We start from the raw sequence: 17,546 nt of genomic DNA on the forward strand, positions 1-17,546 counted from the left end.
CTTATTCCCGATCTTAGAGAAAAAGCCTTAAGCTTTTTACTGTTGAGCGCGATGTTAGCTATGGGCTTGTCATGTATGGCCTTTATTATGTTGAGGTACATTTCTTCTATACTAATTTGTCAAGAGTTTTTTTTTTTAATCAAGAAAGGATGTTAAATTTTGTCAAATGCTTTTTCTGCATTTCTATTAAGATGATTATATGATATTTACCCTTCATTTCTGTTAATGTGGTATATCATGTTTATTGATTTGCTTATGTTGTATCATCCTCAAAACCCAGAGGTAAATTCCACCTGATCAGGGTGTATGATCTTTTTTTTTAAATTTCATTTTATTATGTTATGTTAATCACCATACATTACATCATTAGTTTTTGATGTGGTGTTCCATGATTCATTGTTTGCGTATAACACCCAGTGCTCCATGCAGAACATGCCCTCTTTACTACCCATCACCAGGCTAACCCATCCCCCCACCCCCCTCCCCTCTAGAACCCTCAGTTTGTTTCTCAGAGTCCATAGTCTCTCATGGTTCGTCTCCCCCTCTGATTTCCCCCCTTCATTTTTCCCTTCCTACTATCTTCTTCTTCTTCTTTTTTTTATTTTATTTTTTATTTTTATTTTTTATTTTTAAAGATTTTATTTATTTGACAGAGAGAGACACAGCGAGAGAGGGAACACAAGCAGGGGGAGTGGGAGAGGGAGAAGCAGGCGCCCCTTCTTTTTTTTTTTTTTAACATATAATGTATTATTTGTTTCAGAGGTACATGTCTGTGATTCATCAGTCTTACACAGGGTGTATGATCTTTTTAATGTACTGCTGAAGTCAGTTTGCTAGTATTTTGTTAAGAGTTTTTGCATCTATGTTCATCAGGAGTATCAGCCTGTAATTTTCTTTTTATTGATAGTGCCCTTATCTAGCTTTGTCATGAGAGTAAAGCTGGCCTTGTAAAATGAGTTTGGAGGGCGCCTGGGTGGCTCAGTCGTTAAGCGTCTGCCTTCGGCTCAGGTCATGATCCCGGGGTCCTGGGATCGAGTCCCACATCGGGCTCCCTTCTCGGCGGGAAGCCTGCTTCTCCCTCTCCCACTCCCCCTGCTTGTGTTCCTGCTCTCGCTCTCTCTGTCTGTCAAATAAATAAATAAAATCTTTAAAAAAAAAAAAATGAGTTTGGAATTGTTCCCTACTCTTCAATTTTCTGGAAAAGTTTGAGGAGGATTGGCATTATTCCTCTTTACATATTTGGTAGAATTCACCTGTGAAGCCATCAGGTCCTGGGCATTTTCTTGGTTGTAGTTTTTGATTATTGCTTTGATCTCCTTACTCATTATTGATCTCTTCAGATTTTCTATTCTTTGTGATTCAGTCTTGGTAGGTTATATGTTTCTAGGATTTTATCCATTTCTTCTAAATTATCCAATTTTTTGGTGTATATATTTTTTGACAATTCTATCTATCTATTCATTTTTAATTGAAGGATAGTTGACACACAATGTTACTTTAGTTTCAGGTGTACAACATAGTGATTTGACAAGTTTATATGTTATTCTATACTCACCAGAAGTGTAGCTACCATCTGTCACCACACAACACTATTATAATACCATTGACTATATTCCTTACCCTGTACCTTTTATTCCTGTGACTTATTCATTCCATAACTAGAAGCCTGTATCTTCTACTCTCCTTTACCCATTTTACCCATCCCTCCACTACCCTCCCCTCTGGGAACCATCAGTTTGTTCTCTGTATTTACAGGCCTGTTTCTGCTTTTTGTTTGTTTATTCATTTGTTTTGTTTTTTAGATTCCGCATATAAGTGAAATCATATGGAATTTGTCTTTCTATGTCTGACTTATTTCACTTAGCATAATATCCTCTAGGTCCATTCATGTTGTCACAAATGGGAAGATCTCATCCTTTTTTATGGCTGAGTAATATTCTATTGGGCATATATACTGTATTTTCTTTATCCATTTATCTATGGCTGGACACTTGGGTTGGTTCCATATCTTGGCTATAATAAATAATGCTGCAGGGTGCCTGGGTGTCTCAGTCATTAAGCGTCTGCCTTTGGCTCAGGTCATGATCCCAGGGTCCTGGGATCGAGTCCCACATCGGGCTCCCTGCTCTGCGGGAAGCCTGCTTCTCCCTCTCCCACTCCCCCTGCTCTCACTTTCTTTCTCTCTGTCAAATAAATAAATAAAATCTTTAAAAAAATAAAAAATAAAATAAATAAATAATGGTGCAATAAACATAGGGATGCATATATATTTTCAAATTAATGTTTTCCTTTTTTGTGTAAATACCAGTAGCAGAATTACTGGATTATATGGTATTTCTATTTTTAATTTTTTGAGGAAACTCCATACTGTTTTCCACAATGGCTGCACCAATTTACCTTCCTACCAACAGTGCACAAGAGTTCCTTTTTCTCCATAGCCTCACCAACTTATTATTTCTTTTCTTTTTGATTCTAACCTTTCTGACAGGTGTAAGGTGGTATCTCATTGTGGTTTTGATTTGCATTTCCCTGACGATTAGTGACATTAAGATCCTTTACATGTGCCTGTCTTATTGGCCTACAATTGTTTATCGTATTCTCTTACTATCTTTTGTATTTCTGTGGTATGAGTTGTAATGTCTCTTCTTTCACTTATAACTGTATTGATTTGAGTCTTCTCTCCTTTGTTCTTAATCTAGTTAAAGATTTGTCAGTTTTGTTTATCTTTTTAAAACCAACTATTAGGGTGCCTGGGTGGCTCAGTGGGTTAAGTGGCTTCCTGCTCAGTAGGGAGTCTGCTTCTCCCTCTGCCCCTCCCTCTGCTGATGCATGCGCACACTCTCTCTCTCTCTCTCTCTCAAATAAATAAATAAAATCTTAAAAAAAAATAAAACCAACTCTTAGTTTTGATGATCTTTTCTATTGTCTTTCTAGTCTCTATTTCATTTATTTCTGCTTTAATCTTTATTATTTCCTTCCTTCTGCTAACTTTTGGGTTAGTTTGTTCTTTTTCTAGGTCCTTGCAGTGCAAAGTTAAATTGTTTATTTGAGGTCTTACTATTTTCTCAATGTGGGCATTTATTTCTATGAACTTCCCTCTATGTTTTTGCTACATCCCATAAGTTTTCATAATTTTTGTTTTCATTTTTGCCTGCCTCAAGATTCTTTTTTGATTTTCCTTTTGATTTCTTTGATCCATTGGTCACTTCTGATTTAGTAATTTGAGTCTTCTCTCTTATTTTCTTAGTCTATTTGTAGCTAAAGTTTTGTTAATATTTTTGATTTTTTCAAAGAACCAACTTTGGGGTTCATTGATTTTCTCTATTGTTTTTCTATTCTCTATTTCATTTATCTCTGTTTTAATCTTTACAGTTTCCTTCCTTCTGCTATCTTTGGGTTTAGTTTTTTTTCTAGTTCCTTAAGTTGTAAAGTTAAGTTGTTGATTTGAGATCTTTCTTTCTTTTTTTTTTTTTTTGAGATCTTTCTTAATTTTTAAAGTAAGTGTTTACATCTATAAATTTCCACCTTAGCACTTGCTTTCACTCTGCCCTTCCTCCTCCTCTATTTTTCTCTTTTTTCTCTGTTTTGGAGCCAGGTAATCAAGACAATAGCTTCTGTATCCTTATGCTTTCAACCTTAATTCATTTCTTACTATTCTGGAACACATCTTCAAGTAATTTATTTAGGAAGGTTATCTTTGTAGTGGTATTTTTGTTATTCTGTCTGCTTGGTAATATATTTCTATTGACCTTCCTATTTAATTGGCATCTTCTCTAGGTAGAGAATGCTACCTCAAAACTCTATAGATCTTGTTCTGTGGCTTTTTGACATTTAGGGTTGAGTAAGAGGTCAAGCTGGCTTATCTTTCTCTGTAGTCATCCTACTTTTTCATTTTGCTTTTAGCTTTCAATGTCTTTGTAATTTAAAATGCTCACAGTGATTTATCTGGAGGAAAATCCATTTTCTTAAAGTTTTTTCGACAGTCTGAATCTTTTGAATTTCTTCATGGTGTCCCTTTCAGTTCATATGTGGAAATTTTTTTCTTCTGAAAATAGTTTCTACTTGATGAATTTTATGTTTCTCTCTCAAGTGCATCTCTTCATATTAGGATACTGCTTTTATTTTTCAGGCCTCTATTTCAGGAAACCTCTCTTTGACCAATTTAATCTTTGCCTCTAGTAAGAATGAAATAATAAAAGCAGTAGTTTTTGTTTGCCTTCCTTGGTTATGCAGCTCTCACAGGACTTTCCCTTGTGCCCAAAATTCAGTGAAATCCTCTATTATCTCTGTGGTGGAAATCAGTAGGAAGAGGCTACTCACTCCCAATCCACATCCATAATAAATCATACTTTTCACTGTCTTACCAAAACTGCAGAATATTTTTTATTCTATTTATAAATGCAGAGATTTTTCTTTCTTTTTAATTATTTTATTTTCTAGGTTTTTTGAGGGAATGTCAGTCTCATCTTAACGTCAGGTCTGGAACTCAAGCCACCGAATTATTTTAAAAAATATATTTAGACGTAGGTCAGTGAATTCAAATGCAAGGAAATGGTTAAATTTCTTCCACAAGTGTTGGCAAAATCTGTAGAAAAAAGAGGAACAGCCTTTATTAAAGAAAGTTACAGAATATACAGTCATTGAGAGGAAGGCTTTCACAGGCGTAAGGGGGTTGCTCCTCCTTCCACTGTAGCACAAGCTAGTACAGACAGACAGGAATCATTCCCAGACGTTAGCGCAACAGCCGAAGCAGCCAAGATGTATCTCAGATGGTGAGTGATCATTCTCATTATTCTTTGACAGGCAGTTAAGAGTTAAGTGACCTCAGGGGCGCCTGGGTGGCTCCGCGGTTAAGCACTTGGTTAAGCGTCTGCCTTGGGCTCAGGTCATGATCCTGGAGTCCCAGGATCCAGCCCCAAATCGAGCCCCACATCTGTATCCCTGCTCAGCGGGCAGTCTACTTCTCCCTCTGCCCCTCACCCCACTCTTGTGCTCTCTCTCTCTCAAATACATAAAATCTTTAAAAAAAAAAAAAAAAAAAAAAGGAGTTAAGTTACCTCAGCAACAGGCTGAGGTTGAGGCTGGTGCTCTGTTTTCTGTCCTTCCTGCTCAAGAACGCTAATATGTATTAAGGCATAGTTATGCACAAGCCAAAAGCACAAACCCCTGGGATAAAGAACAACCTATGCTGTGAAAAATTAAATGAAGTCCCAGAAGCCATTCTCCCCTTCTGAGAGCATCTACTCTAGGTTGATCCTTGTAGCTCCAAGGCAGGGGATTTTTTTTTTTTTTAATTTTATTTATTTATTTGAGAGAGAGAGAGAGAGCACAAGCAGGGGAGAGGCAGGCAGAAGCAGGCTCCCCGCTGAGCAGGGAGCCGGATGTGGGACTCAATCCCAGGACCCTGAGATCATGACCGCAGCCGAAGGCAGACGCTCAACGGACTGAGTCACCCAGGCGCCCTGGCAGGGGATCTTTTAAAGAAATTTCTACCGAAGACGTTTCACTGCCACTCAAAGTTAAGAATTATTTGAGGTGCCAAAAAGTTTACCGATTGTTGGGTTTTTTTTTAAGTGATTAATTTTGATTTTGTAAATTTGTTTTTCGAATATTTAAATGATGTTGCAGTTGTTGATTTTAAGAATCAGAAAAAATTTAAATGTCTGTGTAAGCATTACAAAGTCTAGAGAGTAAATTTTGTGTATACCAAGGCCAATTTGGCCTGGGGGCAGAGGAATAAGAGAAGGTAGGAGAGAGGCCAAGGAAAAGGAAGAGGGAAAAGGTGTAAGAAGAAAATGCAGAAGCCAGAAAATGAATCACAAACAGGCCATGGGAGATTTTGAGCAAGGTGAGGTAGTAGAAAAAAGTAGAGTAGTAATTCAATTAACTCCCCAGTATTGAACATACATGATGTATTGTGTACTTTATTCATGGTATGTCATTGGATTTTAATCTCCACAATGACTCTCAGACAGATAATATCATTCTGTTTTATAGATAAGATAACTGTGGCTTAAAGAGCCTAAATAACGTGCTAAGATCACACTGTTCATATAGGAGTAAAGCTAAAATCTTTCTTGCTGCTTTGCTCTGTACCACAAGGTTTCTTCATGTGTGGCATGCCCCCGTGGCTGTGACTTACTGGAAACAGTCACATCCACCCTCCAGCTGGAGTCAGTCATTATTTATTATTGTTCTTTGAAAATCTAAGTAATCCTCGTCTATGCAGTGCTTACTGGTTCCGGAAACAGCTTTGCTGATTTTATTTCAGAAGATTAGAATTTAATTTCCAAGGAGAGTCTTTTTCCTTGCAGTAGAATTTTGAAATATTACACATGTATAAAAAAATTCAGAATTTATCCTTTTTGTGAAACTATAGCAGTGATACCATTTAATTATGCTAACGCTGCCTGCAGACATCTATAGAACCACAGGCCACTGTCTATATTGTTCTTGTTAAGATTCACTGTTTCACAGTGCCTGAAAATTGATAATGAACAGAAAATTTTAAAATATAAATGACCAATAAATAATGTGAAATCTCATCAGAAATAAAAGAAATGCTAATTAAAACAGTGAAATGTTATTTTTCTTTATCAAAATGGCAGGTTTCTTTTTTTTTTTTAATTTTTTTATTGTTATGTTAATCCCCATACATTACATCATTAGTTTTAGATATAGTGTTCCATGATTCATTGTTTGTGCATGACACCCAGTGCTCCATGCAGAACGTGCCCTCCTCAATACCCATCACCAGGCTAACCCATCCTCCCACCCCCCTCCCCTCTAGATCCCTCAGTTTGTTTTTCGGAGTCCATCGTCTCTCATGGTTCTTCTGGCAGGTTTCTTTTTTAAAAGTAACTAGCATGTAAGCAAGAAGCCTACATGTTTCTAAGGAGGGAGGAACATTTATACCCTTATTCCCTGCTGATGGTAATATCTTTCTGGACAAAAATTTGGTGATACAAATCAAAAGCCCTTAAAATGTATATGTTCTTGGGTGCCTGGGTGGCTCAGTTGGTTAAGCGTCTGCCTTCGGCTCAGGTCATGGTCCCGGAGTCCTGGGATCGAGTCCCACATCGGGCTCCCGGCTCAGCGGGGAGCCTGCTTCTCCCTCTGACCCTCTCCCCTCTCATGCTGTTTCTCTCTCTCTCTCTCTCTCAAATAAATAAATAAATAAAATCTTTAAAAACAACAACAACAAAAAATGTATATGTTCTTTAACCAAGAAGTTCAAATTTTAGACATTTATTATAAAGACATAATCATATATATTTGTAAAATTTTAGTGACACAAGTATTTTTATTGGCATTGTTTCTAATAGTGAAAATCTTAGAAACAACTTAAATGTCTTAAAATAGGTAATTGGTTAATTATGGAACATCCGTAATGGAATACCATGAATCATTAAAAATTCTACTGTAGAACAATTTTTAATGTGTTTAGCTAAAGAAAAAAAAAGCAGAATGTACAGTGCTACTACTTTTATGCATGATACCTATATATACACAATGTTAACCAGAAATACAGATGATTTCTATTTTCTACTCTGTGCTTTTGAACTTGGGTCACATTAGCAGGCAGAAAAATAAAACTAGATAATTAAAAAATAAATCAGTTCTTGGCTTCTCTCAGAAAAGCAGACAGCTGTCTAGTACTACGTGATCACTCATAATTTGTGGAATTCCATTTTTAGGGTTTTGGCCTTTTGTGTTTCACTTTTTTCTCACTTGACTCCTCTTCAAAATATACTCGCTAGATCCTAATAGGCTGGTTTTCATAGAATGTTCTATGTGGAAAGACTGGAGTGCTTACTTCCGTAGTTTACAGATGTGATGGCATGGCCCTGGAGTGAGCTGCCTATTGGAAGGAAGAACAGGGCAGTGGTTAAGTGGCCATGCTTTGGAACCAGAGTGCTGGGACTTGAATCCTAGGCTCTTCTACTTTCTGGCTGTGTGACCTTGGACAAGTTGCTTAAAAATTGTGATCCTCAGTTTCTTCTCTGTACAATGGGGATAATTGTGATAAGTCATAAGTGGTTGTGAGAGATAACCCATGTAAAGTGCTTAGAACCTTGCTCCGATAAGTACTCAGTAATTATTATTAGTTGTTTTTATTACTATTACTATTAGGATTAAGAACTAAAGGGGAAGTGATTCGTCCAAGATTACCCAATTACTTGCTGGCAATGCTAGAACTAGAATTCAGGAAGGTGCAGTACCCTCTGGGCCTGTGAAGACGGCTTGGCTCCCAGTGAAGCTGACCTGAAACAGACAGAGCCCAAGGACAAGGCCAGCCACTTCCAGGGAATGACTCTGATGACAATGAGAAGACAAATACCAGAAAGGAGGGTGAAGCTAAGAAAGCAGAGAGTCATTTTGGTTGCAGGGATGAAGCCAGGAGCAGAGATAATGCAGAAGAGAAGAGATGGCTCAGAGATCTGCAGAGGCTTTTACAGACCTCCAGCTGTGGGTTTCATGGGGGGGTCAACTTGGTTTAAAGACCCAAGATCTGGGTGATTAAATAGACGGATGGTGGGTGGGGGTGGTTTCCAAGTATAGCTGTGAGAAGATACCTGACAGAGTAATAACAGAGGATGAGGTAGAAACTAGGAGGGGCCAGAACAAGGAAACCCAGAGCCCAGGTATCCAGCCGTGATTATCTCAAAGTTACAGCCTAAGTTTGAAGAATAATAAACAAGCAAAGATATGATAAGAATTGACAGGATTTGGTTTCTGAAAGATGTGGAGCTTGGAAGGAGAGATCTAAGTACACAGTGGCATCCTTCATAAAACGGGGGATATAGGAAGTGGATTGGGTTTGAGCCAGGGGAAAGAGAGAACTGAAGGTAAGTTCATTTTGCTGAATTTGAGATCCTGTGGAGCAGTTGGATGGTGATGCCCAAGTAGACAAGTGATTATACAGGTGCAAAGCTCAAAAAAGAGGTATAGGTTGGAATAGATGTTAACAGTATTCAGCATAAGTACAGCTGAAGGCTGAAATTCTCATTGTGGGTGAGCTCACCAGGGAGAGGATGATGGAGTGAGAAGAAGCCAAGGATGGAACGTGGAAAACCTTGACATTTAAGGAGGGAGATGAGGCTGAAGAGTCCACAATAGACATCACAGAGGGACTAAAGAGATTGGAGCAAAGTACGAGAAAAGCGATGTCATAGAAACCAAGGGAGGAGATAGATGCAAGCAAGAATAGGACATCCCGGGGCGCCTGGGTGGCTCAGTCGTTAAGCGTCTGCCTTCGGCTCAGGTCATGATCCCGGGGTACTGGGATCGAGCCCCGCATCGGGCTCCCTGCTCAGCAGGAAGCCTGCTTCTTCTTCTCCCACTCCCCCTGCTTGTGTTCCCTCTCTCGCGGTCTCTCTCTCTCTGTCAAATAAATAAATAAAATCTTAAAAAAAAAAAAAAAAAAAATAGGACATCCCCAGGGAAAGGCAAACTGTATTTACCAAACTTCTACATTGAACAAATGAGCTACAACAGAAAAAAATGTGTCTAAGGACTAAATGTTAGTGAATGAATGGTGTCCCCTCAAAATTGATATGTTGAAGTGTTAACCCCAGTACCTCAGAATGTGACCGTATTTGGAGATAGGGTCTTTACAGTGATAATCAAGTCAAAATGAGGTCATGAGGGTGGGCCCTAATCCCAGATGATAGGTGTGCTGATAAAGAAGGGAAAATTTAGACAGAGAAACCTGCATAGAGAGAAGACAATGTGAGGAGACATGGAGAAAAGGCCATTCTCAAGCTAAGGAGAGAGGCCTCGAACAGCTGTCAGAAGGAACCAGCGCTGCCGACACCTTCATTTAAAGCTTCTTGCTTCCAGAACTGTGAGACAGTAAACTTCTGTTGTTTAAGCCACAGTTTGTGGTACTTTGTTGCTATGACCCTAGCGAACTAATACAGTTGGTGAGTGTACATAATAATACCCTGGTGAGAAGAGTGCATACAACCAGAGAAAGGAAACTGGGCATAAGCGTATAGGGGAGGGAGGGAAGATAAAGGATCATGTCACCTAAGCTAACAGAAGGAAAGTATTTCACAAAGCAGAGGGTAGCCACAGTGTCAAATTCTGTAGAAAAGTGAAGTAGGAGAATGACTGAAAATGTCAGTCCAGAGGCCTTTGGTGACCTTTGCAGAGATCTCCCAGTTCAGTAGAGAGAGTAAATCATCATCAAGAGAGCTGAGAATACAGAGACAGCACAGGGACCACTCCTGCAAACATTTGGTGATGAAAGGAGACCTCCTCTCTGGACCAAACTCACCCCTGCTATCCATAACAGCCACGTGGAAACAACCAAGAGTCCAGTCAGCCAGACCTGGAGTTTTCCTTCCTCTACCTTAATTGCTAAAAATGCAGATACTTTTCCCCACCAAACTGGTTTGAGAAGGCTTTCAGGAAGAAAAGGATTTTTGCAGCTATCATTTTACGAATTAGATTTTTAGTACTGACACAGATTCCATTCTATTTTGTAAAGCCATAAGAAAGTTATTATTTGAGCCTTCTCAGAGATGAAAACTGCGGTGAATCTGGCGATGTAAAGAAGAAAACAAACACAAGTGGAATTTTGGGGCTCACTCATCATTTAAACAGAAAAATATAGTAGCACTTGAATAAAGAAGTATCAAAGCATTTTCTTAGAAAGTTCTGAAGTCAAAATGAGTCTAAAATTTGCTTTCTACAGTCTCAGGGATATCGGTCCGACAATCCAAATGTCACAGTTCTATATTATAGGGGATCAAATTAATCCAATTTGACTGTACTAAAAGATCTAATAAAAATAAAAGTAATTAATAGTTAAGTAAACGAACTAGTATCAGCCAGAAACTAACCATGGGATAAGATCCGAAAAAATAACTACCCAAAAGATAAACCTAGATCATCACCCTTATGTTGCAACTATTTTCAACCAAGAAAACAATAAATCTTTATCAAGAACCTGATTGTTTTAAGGAACCGGGTAAAATACAGAAAAAAAAAAAAGCCAACATGTCATCTTTATAGTGTAGTTAGGAAGACAGACCAACAATTATAAAATGAGAAAAGCATAGAACACTACATCAAAAACTAATGATGTACTGTATGGTGACTAACATAATTTAAAAAAATTAAAAAATAAAATCGCAAAGCAATCCAATGCAGTTAATAACTAAGCTATTTTAAAAAATAAATATAAATGACAAAAAATGATCCTTTTTGCTAGGTATTAAAGAAATGCCAGTTCAAGCTCCAATGAGATATTTTCTTTTTTTTTTTAAAGATTTAATATTTTTTATTTGAGAGAGAGAGAGAGAGCATGAGAGGGGGGAGGGTCAGAGGGAGAAGCAGACTCCCCGCCAAGCAGGGAGCTCGATATGGGACTCAATCCCGGGACTCCAGGATCATGACCTGAGCCAAAGGCAGTCGCTTAACTGACCGAGCCACCCAGGTGCCCCTCCAATGAGGTATTTTCATTTATCAGATTAAACAGTAAACAATCCAATTCGAAAATGGGCAAAAGATATACAAGACATTTTCTCAAAGAGGACATTCAGATGACAAATAAGCACATGAAAAGATGCTTAACATCATTAGCCATTATGAGAATGAAAATTAAACCCAGAGTGAGGTATCACTACACATCTAGTAGAATGGCTAAAAAAAATAATGGTAACATCAAATACTTGCAGAATGCAGAGAAACTGGATCATTCATATTTTGCTGTTGGGAGTGTTAAATTGTACAGCCACTCTGGAAAACAGTTGGACAATTTCTTACAAAACTAAACATACACTTACCATATGACCCAGCAGTTGCAGTCTTGGGCATTTACCCCGAGAAATAAAAAACCTATGTTCACACAAAACCACGACATGAATATTCATACCAGACTTATTCATAATAGTCAAAAACTGGGGGGAAGAATATCCATCACTGAGTGAATGGTTAAACAAACTGTGGTATATATGTACCATGGAACACTACTCAGCAATAAAAGGAAAGAACTACCGATATACACAAAAACTTGGATGAATCTCCAGAGAATTATGCAAAGTGAAAATGCCAATCCCAAAATGTTACATATCATATGATTCCATTTATATGTCATTCTTGAAATAACAAAATCATAAAGACAAGAAAGCAGATCGATGGTTTAGCCATGGGTGCTGGAGAAAGGAGCAGGTATGCAGCTACAAAGGGTTAGCACAGGGGAGCCTTGTGGTAATGAAATATTTCCTTATTACATGAATGACAATTGTTACATGAATTTCCACATGTGATAAAATTGCATAGAACTACATAAAACATAAAACTGGTGAAATCTAAATAAACTCTGTGGATACACCAATGTCCATTTCCTGGTTTTTAACTGTTGTACCGCAGTTATACAAGACGTTACCATTGGGGGGAAGTGGGTGAAGGGTACACAAGACCTCCTTATACGTTTCTTTTCAACTTTATTGGCAACTTAAATTAATTCAAAATAAAACATTTAAAAAGTAATTTAAAGATACAACTCAACACCCAAAAAACAAATAATCCAATTAAAAAAATGGGCAGAAGACATGAACAGACGCTTCTCGAAAGACGTACAAATGACCAACAGACACATGAAAAGATGCTCAATGTCACTCTTTATCAGGGAAATGCAAATCAAAACTACAATGAGGTATCACCTCACACCTGTCAGATGGCTACAATCAAAAACACAAGAAACAAGTGTTAGCAAAAATGTGGAGAAAAAGGAACGCTTGTGCACTGTTTAGTAGGAATGCAAACTAGTACAGCACTGTAGAAAACAGTATGGAAGTTCCTCAAAGAGTTAAAAATGGAACCTCCCTATGATCCAGTAATCGCACGACTGGGTATTTACCTCCAAAATATAAAAACGCTAATTCAAAGGGATAGATGCACCCCTGTTTATTGCAGCATTATTTGCAATAGCCAAATTATGGAAGCAGCCCAAGTGTCCATCGATAGATGAATAGATAAAGAAGATGTGGATAAAGAAAATATGTATTCAATGGAATATTACTCGGCCATAAAAAAGAATTAAATCTTGCCATTTGCAACAACATGGATGGAGCTAGAGAGTATTATGCTGAGTGAAATAAGTCAGAGAAAGATAAATTCCATGTGATGTCACTCATATGTGGAATTTAAGGAACAAAACAAACAAGCAAAGGGAAAAAAGAGACAAACCAAGAAACAGATTCTTAACTCAGAGAACAAGCTGATGGTTACCAGAGGGGAGATGGGAGGGGGAGATGGGTGAAACAGGTGATGGAGATTAAAGAGTACACTTATAAGCACTGAGTAATGTATAGAATTGTTGCATCATTATATTGTACACCTGAAACTAATATAACACTGTATATTAACAATACTTGAAATAAAATTAAAAACTTAATTTAAAAAAGTAATTTAAAGAAACCCAAAATGTTCATCTTCACTAAATATTAAAGAAACGCTAATGCAAACACCAATGAAATATTTTTATTTATCAAATTAACAATTTGTGTTTTGTTGGGGTGGAGATAATAATGCTGATGAGGGGTACCTGGGTGGCTCAGTCACTTAATTGACTTCGGCTCAAGACATGATCTCAGGGTCGTAAGAGCCCTGTGTCGGGCTCCACACCCTGCTTAGGATTCTCTCTCTGCCTCTGCCCCTCCCCTGTTCACTCTCTCTTTCTCTCTCTCTCTAATAATAATAACAATGATAATGAGTGCACAAGAAGAATGGTGCTTTCATATACTATTGATTGTGGGATTATGAATGACTCTAACCTTTCTGGAAAGCAATTTGCCAACTATAAGAAGCTTAAAAATGCTTAAAAACACCTATTCTGGCCAACTGCCTATTTCTCTATTCTTAATAATTTTTCAGTTCATTCAGCACCTTTGTTCCAGGCCCTTGGCTACACATTAGAAATATGCCAAAATGAGTAACATGATTTCTCAAGGTAAATATATCAAATATGATGATTTTTAAAAAGTAACAGTGAAGTGTGCGCGGTTCCACGTAGCTGCTTTCCATTTGTCCGTAGGCAGTATGCCTTGGCTAAGTGCCAGAGTTTTGAGTCAGTCCGGCTGGTGTCAAATAATAAGTAGTTAATGAGTAGTTCTCTGTTTACCAGCAGTGTCACCTTGGGGAAGCTACCTCGCCCCCTCAACTTCAGTGCCTTCATCTGAAAAATGTGGGAATGAGTACTTACCAATGCCATGAGGCTTATAGAAATTTATAGTGGATGTGAAGTCTCATGGAAATAAAATATTTCAGGCTTCACATTCTTTTCTTTAAATCTATTGTTTTCTATATTTTAAATTGTCCTAAATTTCTTTAGCTCTGCGTTTTCTGATTCAGTTCTAGCAAATGGATTCTTACTTAAAACCCAGAAGTCACTATAGTAAACCTCTAATTATAGATAAGAGAAGGGCAGGCTCAATGCAGGTGAAAAAGGTGAAAGCCAAACAACAAAGCCACATAAAATATATTTTATGTAAGGTAGGATGTCAAAAACATTAAAATAAAATCCTGTCCTATAGTTGGTAATTATGTATGTCTTCACGAAGCAATGAAAGCCCTGTTTTAGCCTTCTGGACTCAAATATGTTACATCTGCTAATGTCTGCTCTGAATTTATAGACTTGTTTGCTTATTAGTCATCATGGGTAACGTATTCAAATTTGCACTTCTAATTCTAGAAGATTTTTAAACTACCACTTTTGTTTATCATAAAAATGCTTATTCCTCTTCTGTAATAATTTCACCTTTAAGAATACAGATAAATAATAAGAGACATGGAAAAGATTTGTGTACAAAAATGTTTATTATAGCATTATTTAATATAATGAAAAATAAGAATCAACCTAAATTTTTCATAGTAGGTTAATAGTTAAGTAAATTAAAATGAAGTTGATGATGTGTGTGTGTGTTTGTGTGGGTGTTGATGACTTTTTAATGACAGAAGGAATCATAAGCCCGTGGAATTATAAGGAAAATAATGCATAGAAACAACATAGCAAGCAAGTATGTAAAAATAGTCATAGTTGTTACCTCTAGATTGGTGGGATTACAGAAATAGGTTTTTTTTTTCCTTTGAAATTGCTAAATCTACAGTGAATTTATATCGCTCTGCTAAGCAGGATGAAATCAAGTTAAAAAGCCGTCTAGTGGTGAGGTACAATCTCTAAGTCAGGAGTGGCAAACATAGAATGCCCACAGAGACCCTCAGATGACAGAAGTGTGATGCAGGCCTATAGTTTATTATACCCTCATGGTGCATGAATGGTGGAAACTTCATTACACAAGCAGATGAGCCCCATGTTGAGCAAAGCTTCTGGTCACCACTCTGTTGTCTTTTGTGCAGGAGTGTGGTCCAGTACAACCTAATCTTATTTTTTGAGAGAAGTTAGGAAGGTGGACTTACAGGTGAAATCTCCTGATTTTTATGTAATGCCTCAATGTCTAGAGGGGCAGGTTTGGCTCAGGCCACCAGTTTTGACCTCTGACCTCTGTTAGTGTAACAGAGGTTCAGAGGAGAGTGAGATCATTGTGGAGGGGGTGGTTTAAGAATATATCGCATTCCAGGCTGCAGTGAATCAGGGCTAGAAAAAAGGGAGCTAAGACTATTAGCTTATTCACTTATTCAATAAAGTTTTATTTAATGTTGAGAAAATGAAGACGAATCAGATAAAGATCCTACTTGGCAGCTGCTAAGGGAGAAGGTCTCACCATAGCTAACACTTCTTACCACGTGGAAGGCATTATGGCATACTATATCACATCATATATTATTTCATTTAATCCTTACAACTCCAGGAGGTAGATAATATTATTATCCCCCATTTTCCACAAGTGAAAACTAAATCTTAGAGATGTTAAATAACTTGTCCAGGTCACATAGCTGATACAGAGCCAGGATTCCAGATCCCAGTCTAATTCTAGACCAAAGCTCTGAGCAAGCATTATGAGACCATATATTATGGGAGATCAGGGGAGGATGAGATTACTCTTAGCAGCAAGACAGATCTGTGGGTGGAAAGAGAGAGCTGTGTGGTGTCAGGGTCCAAAACAAGCTCTGGCAACCAAGTGATAAAGCTAAGAATTAGGGAGCAATGGTCCTAGGGCAGAGGTTGAAAACTAAAGGTTGGTAGGCCAAAAATAGTACACACATAGATTGTAATCTTTAAAAATTATTATTCAGCCATCAGAAAGGATGAATACCCGCCATTTGCATCAACATGGATGGAACTGGGGGGAATTATGCTACGTGAAATAAGTCAAGCAGGGAAAATTATCATATGGTTTCACTCATATGTGGAACATAAGAAATAGCATGGAGGACCACAGGGGAAGGGAGGGAAAACTGAATGGAAAGAAATCAGAGAGGGAGACAAACCATGAGAGACTCTGGACTCTGGGAACCAAACTGAGGGTTACAGAAGTAAGGGGAATGGGGGGACGGAGTAACTGGGTGATGGGTATTAAGGAGGGCATGGATGGTGAGGAGCACTGGGTGTTAACACACAACTAATGAATTGTTGAACACTATATCAAAAACTAATGATGTACTATATGTTGGCTAATTGAACATAATAAAAAATAAATTAATTTTAAAAATAAAAATAAATAAAAAATTAAAATTAAAAAAAACCCTTAAATTATAATTAGTTACCAATACTTAAAAAATCTGGAGAATTCACGTAAATCAGAATACCCAGTAACACTGGGCCCACATTCCCATATGGTAACAACTGGTGAATCTGGAAGAGGCTGCTCAACTTCCAGTGGGGTATAAGTTCTCCTCCTATGTGGCCTACTTTGCTCATTGATTTTCATTACCTGCCAGGACCCTGCAGGCCCTTGAGTCTAAAAGCCTTGGCCTAGATAGTGAAGCATCAGCAGGTGGGAAGGAATAACCAAATGGAATAAGACAGGTGAAAGCTGGGAGTTACAGAAGCTAGGGGTTTTGAGAATGTGAACCCAGCAAGGCACTTCCCCCAGGGCACCAGATCCTAAGGCAGAGAGCATTACCTCTTCCCTTCTGACTGGGCTGGAAGTGGTCCCAAGATCTTTGCTTGGGGGTTGGAAGGAAGTGGATTGGTAGAGAGAGGGGAACTTGAGTGAGGGCTCAGTGGAGAGGTGGAAATTTGAGGGACATGGAGAATTTAGACAGCAGGGAGCGGAATAGTTAATATGTCCATGCAGTGGCTCACCCAAGATTGTGTTTTCAAGAGAATTCTCTGGCTTGTTAAGTGTTCATGGTTGTCCGGGAAAAAAAAAAGTTAGAAAACAAATGCAAACTCGGTCTCTGTAATGCCTCTAGTTGTGTTTTCACACATACGGGCAGGGGGATCCCTTTGTACACCACTTAGGTATTGATCTGAGCGTCCTATTTAGTTCTGGGGGACCTGAGGAAAAACATTTCCTTGGATTAAAGGAACTTTGGGCAGGTTACTTGCTTCTCTAAAGCCTGTTTCTTCATCTGTTAGAAGGTTTAATAGTTTCCAGTTTTCAGAGAGTAAGGATTAAGTGAGTGAATGG

At 38.0% G+C, this 17,546-nt stretch overlaps 1 protein-coding gene across 1 annotated transcript in view; it reads left to right on the forward strand.

Annotated features, from left to right (window-relative positions):
- The first annotated feature begins 4,650 nt into the window (after window positions 1-4,650).
- Window positions 4,651-17,546, forward strand: part of CD86 (CD86 molecule) — an 87,995-nt gene continuing 75,099 nt past the window's right edge. The window contains exon 1 of the mRNA XM_078066580.1: window positions 4,651-4,772. Within this exon, the coding sequence (XP_077922706.1) occupies window positions 4,759-4,772 (14 nt within the window). The 5' untranslated portion in view covers window positions 4,651-4,758. The remainder of the gene's footprint in view (window positions 4,773-17,546) is intronic.

Source organism: Halichoerus grypus, chromosome 1 (genome assembly GCF_964656455.1).
Source record: "Halichoerus grypus chromosome 1, mHalGry1.hap1.1, whole genome shotgun sequence".
Taxonomy (NCBI): domain Eukaryota; kingdom Metazoa; phylum Chordata; class Mammalia; order Carnivora; family Phocidae; genus Halichoerus; species Halichoerus grypus.